Source organism: Pteronotus mesoamericanus, unplaced genomic scaffold (genome assembly GCF_021234165.1).
Source record: "Pteronotus mesoamericanus isolate MK-2021 breed Mesoamerican mustached bat unplaced genomic scaffold, CSHL_Meso_final scaffold_21, whole genome shotgun sequence".
In the NCBI taxonomy this organism is placed as follows: Eukaryota; Metazoa; Chordata; class Mammalia; order Chiroptera; family Mormoopidae; genus Pteronotus; species Pteronotus mesoamericanus.
The window spans coordinates 4,003,484-4,017,251 of NW_026555310.1; the positions used below are offsets into that span (position 1 = coordinate 4,003,484).

General features: G+C 39.3%; 1 protein-coding gene across 1 annotated transcript; it reads right to left on the reverse strand.

The window, feature by feature from the left end:
* Nucleotides 1-2,654: 2,654 nt before the first annotated feature.
* Nucleotides 2,655-11,878, reverse strand: HIGD1C (HIG1 hypoxia inducible domain family member 1C). The gene is made up of 3 exons (XM_054591109.1): nucleotides 11,785-11,878; nucleotides 6,969-7,103; nucleotides 2,655-2,719 (listed from the first exon to the last, which is right to left on the reverse strand). Exons 1-3 carry the CDS (start codon nucleotides 11,876-11,878, stop codon nucleotides 2,655-2,657), a joined length of 294 nt encoding a protein of 97 aa, XP_054447084.1.
* Nucleotides 11,879-13,768: the final 1,890 nt, after the last annotated feature.

A 13,768-nucleotide genomic window follows, 5' to 3' on the forward strand; every position in this document is an offset into this window, starting at 1 on the left:
AGAGCAGCACCTTGCAACTAAGGTTAGAATCCTTCTGATTTAAAAAAAATGAAACTGAATTAACATCAATGAGCAGCTTTTACTTGAAAAAGAGACTTTTAAAATGAGTCTCAGCGTTTTGGTTCCTTTATACCCAGACAGCAACTCTAGATGAACCACTATGTTGCATTTTGCTTCCTCCCTGGACAATTTCATTTCCCAGTAGTTTCATTCCCACAGAATGTTTGGGGAAAGGAAAAAAAGGCAAAAAAAAAAAAAATTGTTTTGCAACTCTTAAAAAGATGTGGTGGTTGGTTAAACAGAGATTATGTATTTGGGATATGTCTGTAACTCTTCTTCATTCCCTTTTTTTTTTTTTTTTTAAGATTTTCTTTATTTTTTAGGAGAGGGAAGGAGGGAGAAAGCGAAGGAGAGAAACATCTATTGGTTACCTCTTGTGCGCCCCCAACTGGGGACCTGGCCCACAACCCAGTGCCCTGACTGGGAGTCAGACCCATGACCTTTCAGTTCACAGGCTGGCGCTCAACCCATTGAGCCACACCAGCCTGGGCTCCATCCTTTAACTGTAAGTTACTAGGAACAGATTAGAGTTTACAAAAATTTACAAGCATATCCTTCAGGTCATACAAACCCTGCAATCAGAAAATTTGTTAATGAAGCAAATCATGCTAAAACCAGTTGAAAAGAATGATGTCTGGAGAGTGAGTTTTGGATAAACTTTTTTTGCTAAGTTACAAACATTGAATCATTCTCTAATGTATGATTTAAAAATCTGGATTTCTGTATTACGTGATTATACAGATATCAACATACTCCATTTTAAGTGTAGCCGAGATGCATACACTCCCTCAGTCCCTGGGGTTTAACACTATGGAGTCCATTTGTAAGTGAATGCTCTGGCGTTGCACACTCAGAATGTCAGAAAAATGCAATTTAATAATTGTTGCTGAAAGCTAACAAAAATAGCCATCTCAGCTTTAAACATTATGATATTAAGGCCCCAAAGCTCTGCCCCAGAAGCATTGCTTACATTCGGGCACTGGGTATAAGCTGTCCACAGGTCTTCCTGCAGTGGCCCTCCGTCTGCGCCACGCTGGCGTGGTGAGTGGTCACCCTGCGTGCTCTTCTCCATATTAATAAATTGTGGCCTCTCGTGCATAGCTGCTCTAATAAGTAAACACTCTGCATTGCTTTTCTCAAGCAATAAATATATTACTTTAATTCTCTCAGTAAGATTAGAAAATTCTGGAACCTGTTGGGTTTTGTGAGAAAAACCTGTTTCTAATTAAACACTGCAGTTAATCTATTTTAATGCTGCGTATTTATTGAGACAGTGAAAATCTTTCCAGTAGCCTGATCATTTCATTGTGTGATCATGGAACACATTAGATGCAGCTCTTGGGATATTTTCTCCAACGGAATAAAGTAGTTGGATTCTTGCCCATTTATCAAGGAGGAGAGTGTTGACCAAAATACATGTTTTTGTTGGTGGCACTAGAGGAGCCTCGCGATAGGTGCAAATGACAGCCTTTAAAAAATTGCTTGTGCCAATGGAGAGAAGTGTATATAAAACACAGTCAGTACCTAGAATGCAGACCTATTTTCAGGTATTCCCACATCTTTCACTTTCTCAAATACTAGACTTCACTTTCCTGTCAAAATAACCCTGCACTACGGAGAACAGCACGGAAAAGGAAATCACCACGACAGATTGTCTTAAAGTGCATTTTTTGTTTGTTCGCTTGTTTTCTTTTCCAGGCCTGTCGTCATAGGGAGTATATCTGAGTCACGACGGTTATGATTTCAACAAAGTCTAGTAAGTTTATTTAGAATGTAGGGCAGGTAAAAAGGAGTCTGAGGCCAGAGCTGTACTTAATACGTAGTGTTTGCTTTGGTTTATTGTGTTTCCTACAGCGTCATACGAGGTTAGCAACAGCATATCTAGACTAAATCCTTTCACCCCCACTGTTTTGCCATCTGGTGGAAAAGGGATTTTTTTCTTTTCTTTTTTTAGCAATTTACCTTCGTACCCCTAGAAATGCTTTAAAGAAATAGGAAAATGAATACACAGCTATTTAAATGTTAATCATTTATGTTTGTGGTAGTATAGTCAAGTTTATATATAAGAGTGAGGTGCACAGGGGTGAACTAAATTTAAATAACATAACCATTCTCCTCTGATGTAATTGTTGCCCATTCTAAAATGAGTCTATGAAAGCTTTAGTTACCTTGTCCTTTGGGGGTGAATAAAGCAACGAATAGACCGTCAAATTTAATATGGATATAGACAAAATTTCTATAGCTACTGTGTAGTCAACTCCTAATTTTAAACTGGTTTGTCATAACATAGATTATTTTTTGTAACTAATGATAAAATAAAAATTTGAAAGTCAGAAAATCATGCCCTATCGCTCTCGGCCTTTTGGCTAAGATCAAGTGTAGAAAATCATGCCCTAGGTTCTGAAAGACATCAACAAGGATATTTTTGAGTTGACTGTGATTGTTGCTGTGGGAATCAGCTTAAACAATTGAGACTTACTATACAAGGCTATGAAAAGTCTATCTAGTACTTGTGCAGTATAATTTGCTATATATTGAAAATTCATTCTTCATAATAGTTTCCAGAAGGCTTCCTGTCTTTTTTGTATGTAGCTTCATTTTTTGGGCACATTGAAGAATCGAGGTCTAATGTAATCCTTGTACATAGAATAGAGAACACCTAGAAACAAAAAGATGTATATCAATAGAGCATCCATGGGAAGCAAACACTGAATTTCTTCCACTTGCATTTTCCAAAAACTAGCCCACAATTTAAAAACAAACAAACAAAAACACCTTCCATCTTACTAATTTTTGGTTTGGATTATACAAGTGGCTCCAGGAAAACAAAACAAAACAAAACAAAACACCAAAAACTAAGAGCCATTTAAGATCAGTGTAAATCTGAATTTATAATTCACCACCCTACGCCACCCTAAAGTTTGAATTTTAAAATATTGGTGAAAAAGGTAGGGAAGTCAAAGTATTTGACTAGATATTAAGATTAAAAATAATACGCACCTCAATTTAGCAAACATCTGTCAGTGTCTACTTGTGCCCAGTGTCCCGAGGAAAACAAAGGTGAATAGGTTTAATCTCTGCTTCTAGGGATTTACAGTCTACGGGCTGAAATAGCTATGAGTTTAGGCAGAGGAGATAGGTATATATCTTCTACAAGATGAGGTCCTAGGGACAAGCAGAAAGGCTGAAGTAGGAGCAGAGGAGCTGAATCCAGGCATGCCAGCAAATGTTTATACCCCAAACAAGTTAAGGAATCACAGATTTAAACTACAACTCATCCCTCCCTGATACCAGTTATGAAGGGATCGGCTGTTCAGTAGATTGTCTAAACTGAATCCTTCAGCTTCCTTCTGCTTTCTTTCTGACACTGATTGTAATATCTTCAAAGAGTACACAGAGGATGAAGTGTCAGTGAGTCAGCTGTTCTCATCTCAGCAGTGATGGAGATGCCTACATAATTTTCTAACGCAATATATGATTACTGTCATAGACGCATAAAATTCAAAACAAAAAAATTTTAATTTGAATCATTGCAGTATCAATGGAAATAACATTCTCAGATTCAGATTCAGAGAGAATTGTAAGACTTGTTTCCCTGTGCTGCTGCTGCTGCTGCTGCTGCTTTTTCTTTTTGCCTTAAAATAACAGGAATTTATTGCCTCACCGTTCTGGAGGCTCAAGGTATCGATAGGGGAACTCGAGTTAAAGATTTTAGCCTTAGCTGTGGTTCTTAGGCTTAAGTGATTAATGTAGGTGGAAAGCTGATCTGCCTGGAACAGGAATGCGTGACCTTTGTGACTCCAGGGGGTCGGCCAGGACGGAGCCGTGTCTGAGCCGTCGTGTTCCGGGAGGGAACGGAGGGAAAGAATTGTTGATCAGCAGATAGAGAAGCACTAGGAAAATTGCTGCAGGACTGCAACTCTTACCCAAGTAACCCCTTTTTTCCAGTCCCTTTACCTACCCTTTCTTCTCATAAAAATGTCAGCTCGAGATGAAATATTAAGATAGTTTTTGAGGGTACATAGCCTGCCATCTTCTCAGATCACCGGCATCTGAATAAAGCACCCATAAAGATTCAATCCTTGGCTCTACGTATTGGTTGGTGACAGCCAGCACCAATGCCAGCTTTTCTGGCTTCAGTATCAGCCGACTTGGTACTTTGAGGAGGACGTGAGGGAGGACCTGCCCCACACCTCCCCGGGAGCTTCTGACGGGTGCGGCAGCCCTTGGCCTTCCTTGGCGCGTCGATGCATCATCACTCCAGTCTCTGCCTCCATCGTCACTTGGCATTCTCTCCCTGTTTGTCCCCTGTACTTTTTAGACAGAGAATTCTTACCTCTTGCCTACCTCTTAAACGGTGGTGGTGTTCCCAGGAGTTCTGATCTCAAAGCTTTTCTTACCACGTCACATCTATGGCTTCACTGGTAAGCAAGTTCGATCTCTAAGTTAGGTCTCTTCTGAGTGCAAGACCCATATGCAACTCGTATATTCAATGTACCTTATGTGTATTTCTACATCCCATAGGAAGGTGGTCTCCAAACTTAAATTGTGAATAAGTAAATACACTGAGCATGCCCCTGAAGATGCGCATTTATTTATAAACAGTATAAATGTCCTATGGTCAGTCTGTATATTAGTAAAGCTTCTGTGTTTTTAAGATAAAAATATTTTCTTCCCATATCCCCATGGATCTCCTTATACATCAGCTAGGGTACGAGTGCTCCAACTTGGAAGCATCTGCCATAGGCATCTCAGTCAGTATAATATAAAATTAAGAGTTCAGGCTCTGGCGCTGGCCAGGTAGCTTAGTTGGTTAGAGCATTGTCCCAATACAGCAAGGTTGTGGGGTTCAGTCCCCAGTAAGGGCACATACAAGAAACAACCAATGAATGTATACACAAGTGGAAAAACAAAGCGATATTTCTGTCTCTCTCAAATCAATTTTTAAAAAAAGGAGTTCAGGCTCTGGAGTAGATTGCCCATGTGATTATGAACAAGTAATTTATCTTCTCTAAGCCTTAGTTTCCTAATCTGTAAAATGGGATAATAACAGTACCTACCCCACAGGATATTGTTTAATAAAGACCTTGGACTTTGTTCAGGGTTCCTGGTATAGATCTAAAATGCCTGGAATTTCCCAAGTAACAGGAGTGTGTTTCTTATTTGTGAGCTCCTTGGATCGTACCTGAATTTATGCTCATGCGGAGACTCACGGTGGGCTCGTAGGTAGCTTCAAGATGTGGCTAGTCAGCCAGGAAGACCAACCGTGTGACTGGAGGGCTCTTGGATCTCCAGGGAAGGGAGCAGGACTGGAGACTGAGGTCCATCATGTGGCCAGTGATTCAATCAACCATGGCTACATAATGAAGCCCCAGGAAAAGCTCTGGACACTGAAGTTCAGTGGAGTTTCTTGACTGGTGAACACATCGCTACTCTGGGAGGGTACATGCCTTGATTCTGTAGGAAGAGGGCATAGAAGCTTTGAGCTTTCGATCTCCCAGACCTTGCCCTTCTTGGCTGGTCCTGATTTGTGTACTTCACAGAAAAAATATAGTTGTAAGTATACTGCTTTCCCGAGTTTTGCAAGTTGTTCTAGTGAAATAATCAAACGTGAGGGGATCTTGGGAACCCTTGAATTTGTAGCCATTTATCAGAAGTGCAGATGGCCTGGGGACCCCCAAAGGCTGGTGTCTGAAGTAAGGGCAGTCTTTTGGGGAACTGTGTCCCTAAACCTGTGGCATATGATGTGAGCTCCAGATGGTTAGCATCAGTATTGAATTGTATTGCAGCATACCAGGTGGTGTCAAAATAGGGATTTGTTAAGATTAAATGAGATAATATATAAAGCAGTTAGAGTGACTTGCACATCATAAGCACTCATTAAGTGTTAGGTATTATTGTTTTGTCTGATACATACTCATCCTCCTACCAAACTTGCCCTTTCTTTGTTCTTTGTATTAGTGAAAGGCAACCCTTACATCTGGTTGCCCAAACCAGAAACCTGAGAATTATCTTTGATTCCTCTTTCCTTACTTTGTCCAATCACTTAGTTGCCGAGTCCTCAATATTTCTAGAATCCATCTCCTCTGTTTCCATTGCCTGCCTTAATTCAGATCCCAGTTATCATCTAACTTCTGTCTTTATTTTCTCCCCTCCTTTGCAAATCATCCCTAATCATTTTCTTTTTCCTCTCAATATTATTTTCTTTTCTTAATTTTTAAATTGATTTTAGAGAGAGAGGAAGGGAGAAAGAGGGAGAGAGAGAGAGACATCGATGTGTTGTTCCACTTATATATATGCATTTATTGGTCGATTCTGGTATGTGTCCTGACTGGGGATCAAACCCACAACCTTGGCATATAGGGATGATGCTCTAACCAACTGAACATCCAGCCAGGGTTTCCATTTTTTTGTTGTTGTTGTTGTTTTTTTGAATTGAGGTATAATTGACATACAACATTATATTAATTTCAGCTGTACAGCAATGATTCGATATTTATACATATGGTGAAATGACCACCACAATAATCTAGATAACATCATCACCCTACATAGTTACAGAGTTTTCCTTTGTGATGAGAACTTTTAAGAGGTACCCTCTTAGCAACTTTCAAAATGTGCAATACAGGATTATTGCATAGTTGCCATGCTGTTGTATTGCATGACTTATTTTATAACTGCAAGTGTGTACTTTCTGCCTACTGTGCTTTTTTTCAGTGCTTAAAACTTTAAGAAATTAAGCCTATTACAAAGCAACAACAGCAACCAAGTGAAGAAACTGTTTTTCTTACCAGTCCTCCATCATTATATCATCATGACCCAATATTCATCTTCTAATATGAATGAATAAAATGAATAAAAATACTGTCAGAGACGGATGTACACAAGATACAAATTAAGCAGGTTACCTAGAGTCACAGCTCCTACAACACATCCTTGGGCAGCAACTCTCATGTGAATAAGATGAATGGACATTTTCTGATCTCTTCTGTACTTTAGCGTGTAAAGACCATAGGACACCACAGTCATGAAGCCTGCTATCCCTGTGAATTAAAAAAGGAGGGATTCTATAACTAGCAGGCTAGAATTCCCATGAGCCTAGAGAGTTAAATAAAGGATTGTGCAAAGGAATAGTACTTGGAAGATGAGCAGGCAAGATACCAAGGGATACTTTAGAAAGAACCATGCGGGATTTGATTAGCCAGATTTTTAAATGGACCCATAACATTCATGGATTCAATATTTGCAGTTTAGCTTTTCCCCAGAAAACCTGAACAATATAGTATAGTAATTTGTTTAGTAATTTCTAAATTTCCTGAGGCATGATTTCAAATTGCACATGCTACAAGGCTTTTATTTGGGCAAGTCACTTAGTGAGTAAACCTATCAAACATCCCAGCAGCCTTAGCTTTTCAGCGTTTGGTTTTACTCCTTTCTACCTGTTATCAAAGAAGGAGTAGATCAAGTAGTGATAAAAACTTGAATCTTCTGTAAAACTGAGACATTAACCTTTAATGAGAGATGCACAGGAAGTATGTGATCCCAGGAAGAACTGTGATTCTAGAAAATCCCGGGAACCCATACAAATATTTCCGTATTCCCTGCAAATGTTAGGAATGAAAATACTGCTGTGACAACCAAGATCCTATATAAGTGGCTCTAAAACAGAAAATTGATCAACTGAATAGTAAAGATCCTGGAGAGAGATTTGAAACACTGTGATAACCCATGACAAATCAAAATAACCAAATAACATAAAGGAATAATCATTCAGTAAATATTATTAGTATGATTTATTGGCCTAGAGAACTAACTTAGACTTCTATCTCACAACGGACCCTACAAAAAAATTCTGGTTGAGTTAGAACTAAATGTAAAAAGAAAAATATCAACAAAAACTAGAAGAAAATAGAATAGCATATTTATAATAGCTAAAAGAGGGTAAGGTAGACTTAAAATGACAAAGACAGATGCTATATTTTGACATAAGAATAAAGAAAACCTGCATAACAAAAGCGTGGGTCTATATTTTGGGTTCTCTCCTTTATCCTATTGATCTATGCATTTATCCCTCCATGTATACCTCACTGTCTCGATTACTGCAGCTGTACAGTAAGCCTTAATATCATTTTAACCATTCTATGACTTGTGCCTTTCCATGTGAATTTCAGAATGTTTGTCTGTGTCTATAAAAAACCTGGCTGGAATTTTGATAGGAATTACACCAAACTTATGGATCAATTTGGGGATAGTTGACATCTTTATGTTCAGCCTTCCAATCCAGAAATACAATTGTCTGTACATTTATTTAAGACTTCTTTAATTTTTTTCACTCACATTTTGTAATTTTCAGGATACAGATACTGTACATGTTTTCTTTATTTTTTTAAAAGATTTTTGTTATTTATTTTTAGAGAGAGCAGAAGGGCGGGAGAAAGAGGGAGGAAAACATCAGTGTATGGTTGCCTTTTGCACGCCCCTTACTGGGGACTTGGCCCACAACCCAGGCATGGGCCCCGACTGGGAATCAAACCAGTGACCCTTTGGTTGGCAGGCTGGCACTCAATCCACTGAACCACACCAGCAAGGGCCAGATATAGTACCTGTTTTCTTAAGCTCATACCTAAACATTTTTCTTTCAAGTGATTGTAAGTAGTAGTATGAGGTGGGGTGGGTTTTTTTTTGACATTGCTCAAATATTCCAGTGTCTCGAATTTCACAAAATTCTTTCCAATACCACTTTTACTATATGATACTATTTAAATTAAAAAATTGGAAATAAAGAAACTGACAGTGACGAGAGGGGATGGGGGAGGGGGCCAATAGGGGAAGGAAGAAGGGTCAAGTCAAAGAACTTGTATAAAGGACCGGTAGACAAAGACAGCAGGGTGGGGGAGGATTGAATGTGGAAGATGGGGGGTGGGTAGGGCAAGGGAGAGTAATGGGGGAAAAATGGGACAACTGTAATTGAACAGTAAAAAATAAAAGATATTGCCTAGGGGGGAAAGAAAAGGAAAATTCACAAATTATGTGCTTTAAAAGTTATTTCCTCTAATTTGAGTAAGGGTATTATGTTTTTAATTTCAGTTTCCACATGTTTGTTCTTAGTACATGGAAATTCAAATGATATTTATGTAGGATAGCAAGTTTTGATTAAATTGGCACATGTGTGTCTCTATATATGAGCAAAGTTATATTTATTAATTTAGGATCCACTTAAGTGGAAATAAGAATCAGTAAATAAAAACGTGTGTATTTTATAGACTTACTAGCAATAAATGATATTGAAATAAAAATAACAAATATATATATATATATATATATATATATATATATATATAAACAGCAAAAAAATAAATAACCCTCCCTGGCCAAGTGGCTCAGTTGGTTGGCGCATTGTCCCGTACACTAAGAGGTTGTGAGTTCAATCCCTGGTCAGGGCACATACCTAGGTTGTAGGTTTGATTCCCTTGTCAGGGTGCATTCGGGAGGCAACGAATTGTTGTTTCTCTCTCACATTGACACTTTTCTCTCTATCTCTTTTTCTCCCTTCCTTTTTCTCTAAAATCAATAAACAGATCCTTGGGTGAGGATTAATAAAAAACAAAAAGAAAATGATGATGGTAGGCTCATTGAGAGACAGGTACAATACTGAAAGCTCTGTAAGTTTAACTAAATCTTTCTAGAAAGAATTCTGGAAATGCACAGTTAGCAATATTAAACTGAACATGCTTCCTGCCCTAGAAATTCTACCTTTGGAAACATACTCCAAGGAAACAAGGAAAAGAAAATTCAAGAAGTTCATACAAAGATGTTTATGACTACACAATGTATGAGGAAAAACTAAATAACCCAAGTGGCCCAAACAGAGGAAAATCTGCCATAGCCATAAAAAAATTGTAAGTATAGGAAGTACTAATACACAGAAATGTACATATGAAATGTTAAGTGAAAGAAGCAAAAACAATCTATCAACACATAGTTTAAATACACATAATGTATGCACAAGTCTTAACAGTGATCGAAGGACAGTTCTAAACAATATAAATAGATGGTAATGATGGAGATTGTTGAAGATGACAAAGAAAAAATGTTTTGTGAACTATCTGCGTAGAAAGCTCCATTCTGTACCAGGGGCTACACAGATATTGTTAAAATAACAGTAGCAAAACAAACTAATCAATAATATATACCCAAATTTTATCATTATTTTCCTAGCAAAAACTTGGTTGTCTTCCCTTATCGAATCAAGGTTCTGTTCTTACGTAAATTGGTTTTGTTTCTTTTAGAGATTAAAGTCAGAACCCTTACTGTTTTTCATACAGTGTCTCTGTAGTTTGTATATAATTGAATTTAGCTGGAAACACTTTTATCTTTCTACTTTAATCACCCTAAATGTCTCTGGAAAAATAATTTAATTTACAACAGGCACAGTGATTAATCTCTGCTCATTATAGTGATTTGTACAAATGGCATCAGGTTCTTGAACTGTTTGTCTAGTTAAAAATGCTAAGGAAGGTGAATAAATCACTATAAAATTATATGTTTCAATTTGTTGTGGGTGTTATTACAAGTGTTAGTTAATTTAAATGGAATCTCTAAACACAGAATATAATTATAAAGTAAAATTTTTATTCTTGTTGACATGTGAATAATGACATGAAGTTGCTAGATTTGCAAGGACATTTAATGGAAACATATGACTTCTACCTATTTAGAAGGTTTTATGGAATTAATCACAAAGTTATATGAGTGTGATTGAAATAGGTTATTTTAACAGTTTCCAGACAAAATGAACATAAGGAAAGAGTCATGGCTGCAGTGTATAATAACAATGCCTAGGGCAGCTGAACCATCCAAAAGAAAAGAAAGGGGAAGCTTAGATTGTAAAAACAATATCGGTGCTTAGATTTTGTTGGGTTTTTTTTAAAGCCCACATACATCTAGTATTTGTGGAAAATATAAACATACTAAATATGTGTTAGGAAAGGATAAGGAGGTGAAGACTCCAGGTATAATTCTAATACCACTTCTTTAATGTAGAGATTACTTAACCATCAACCTCAACACCTGGAGCAGATCCGGAAGCCAGGAAGGAGGGCCACTGAGCACGAACCCCACAAAGTTCATGCTCTCCAGTGTACAGGGAGGCCCGGGCTCTGCTTAGAGCTTGTTCGCTCTGAATTGACACAGTTCTTTTAACCTTGGGTTTCTAGTTTCTAGCTTCTAGGGCCAGAAAACATCAGAAGCAGAAGTTTTTAATAATATCCAATAATATGGAAGAAATGGAAAAATCTGTAAATATCAGACACAAGAACATAAAAGGCTGGAGTTTCTTAGAGGACAGAGAGAGATCCATCTCCTTAGTCCCTAACAGACTTTCCGGGTGCTGCTGCTGCTTATCCCGAGTCACCACAGAGTTAAAGTCCATGCAGTCAATTCCATTTAGATTGGCTGGGAACTAATAGTTTTAGTCAGACTTCTTATGAAGATGGATTAAATAGAATAAAACCTGATGCTTTGTAATAATAGCTTTGCAGTTATTGGGGATTTGCCATATAGTAGAAACTTCTGAAAGTTTAACTCTGCTTAGGGAGTTTGGCTTCAGTTATCTGAAAAAATTCCATTATATAAAACATTTCCATCCTCAAAGATACTGCTAGGTAAAGCATGACTATACTATTACAAACAGTTTTCCAGTATTCAGTCAAGGCTTGTACTTACCTACAGGCACAAAGGGGGAATCTCTAGATTTCCTCATCAGTCGAGATAATTGGCTTTCGTCCTCATCTGCTGACCACTGCTTATCCGAAGACATTTTTCTCTCCAGAAACAGTGGAAGATAAATGTGGTTGCTGTGAATCATTAAAAGGGATCCGTTTACCCCCTCCCAATATATTTTTGATTATGTGTTCTGTCTTAATTCGTTTGACATGCCTGCCTGCTCAACTGAAATAAACGGTCATCTTTCCTTCACCCTTTTCATTATCAGATCCTTTCATTTTGTGTGGGGGTGAGGGAGGCGGTAAAGGAAAAATATATAAAGAGAGGTAAACATAATCAGATTCCATGAGTACAGAATGAAACAGATCGTAATCATGTTTTTCAGTCTCTTTGCTCAGCATTTGAGATCATTTGGAACCTCAGAATTTCTTCCAGAAACAGTAAGAACACAGAGTTTCATTTTACAAAGTAATATTTGAAAGAATGACGGCAGTGCCAACATAGGTAAAAATGCATTCAGATTTACAGGTGATGGGAGAATGAGCACTCCAGTTCCGCAGAATGTGCAGGGCATTATAAAGTCATTGATATTTATCAAACGCCTACCATGTCCAGATGCTATGCTAGACAATGGAAATAATCCTCCTTGTCTACACAGGATGAATGAAGAAACTTGGAAAAGCAACTATAATAACCATCATCGTTTACCAGTACGTTAGTCTGTTATCTGTGCAACTTACTATTTTTACCTCAGAATTCCAATATGATGACTTCATCCTATGAATCACCTTTTATCAAAAACTGTAACCCGTAAGTGGCAAAAGCACAATACCTTTGGCGCACCTCACCGCCTGCCGCCTATCTTCTGGTGTTCCTTGAGCAGAGAGCAGCAGATCAGTACAGGCTTTGCTGGGACACATTTTGCTCAATTTCCAGCTAATTGATAGATAATGAGAAAAGCCATAAACACCCTCCCCCCAGGGGGAGTGGCCGGCTGGTATTGGTCAAGGTTGTCACAGCCCTCACTGGAGACAGCAGCACCTGGACCACAAACATCAGGCCTTTGAAGACAACATTAAGAAAACATTAAGGTTCTGGGCCCTGGCTGGTGTGGCTCAGTGAATTGTCGGCCTGTGAACCGAAGGGACGCCGGTTCGATTCCCAGTCGGCATGTGCCTGGGTTGCAGGCCACATCCCCGGTGAGAGGGATGCGAGAGACAACCACACATTGCTGTTTCTCTCCCTCTCTTTCTCCCTCGCTTCCCCTCTGTATAAAAATAAATAAATAAAATCTTAAAGAAAAAAATATTAAGGTTTTTAAAGAAGATTCCATTACTTAATTCTGTCTTCACAAGGGAGGTGCCCACTTCCCTCTGTGCCTGTGAGTGCTATCACGCAGCTCCAGGGCTCGAAATCAAGAGAAAGGTGAGTATGGGGGTTACAACACTGGGTTTGCCGGTAGGAGTGGGGTTTCAGCAACACGTGCTTGCAGAAGGGCAGGCCCCCCTCCCCGTGGCCGGGCCGCGAGCGCGTCCTGAGTCTTCAGGGCACGGCCCTCACACCTGCAGTCCCTGCAGAGCCTCAAGCTGCACGCTCCCCTCGCGGAGGGTGTGACGCCCCTGCGCCCGCGGCCACTGCGACTGGAGGGCGGGTGGGGCGGCAGGGTGCAGAGTGAGCCCTTGGCCCGCGCCTGTGTGGGGAGTCCGGCTAAGGTGGTTCCCGGGCCCGTGGCTGGGGGACGCTGCTTCGCTTCCGCTGTGACCACGCACCTTTGGGCGCCCTGAGGCCTCAAAGTCCTGGTTCACTGCCTCCTTCCACCTGCAGCTGCAAAGCCCGCAGGGCAGGGCAGAGGACCAGGTAGGGTTCACAGTGTTTTTCTTACACACTTTTAATTTGTAAATGATTTCAGATTAACAGAAAGACTTTGCAGAACAGTACAAAGAACTAACTGCATGTTCGGCCTCCATATTCTCCTTGGTTAACA

Bases quoted from the DNA above. Each gene is read 5' to 3' on its own strand.
- HIGD1C (XM_054591109.1), bottom strand. From the start codon at position 11,878: ATGTCTTCGGATAAGCAGTGGTCAGCAGATGAGGACGAAAGCCAATTA. The intron at 7,104-11,784 runs GTAAGTACAAGC...TTTAATTCACAG, and splicing joins TTCCCCCTTTGTGCCTGTAG to GGATAGCAGGCTTCATGACT. The intron at 2,720-6,968 runs GTAACCTGCTTA...TTTTGTTTCTAG, and splicing joins TGTAGGAGCTGTGACTCTAG to GTGTTCTCTATTCTATGTAC.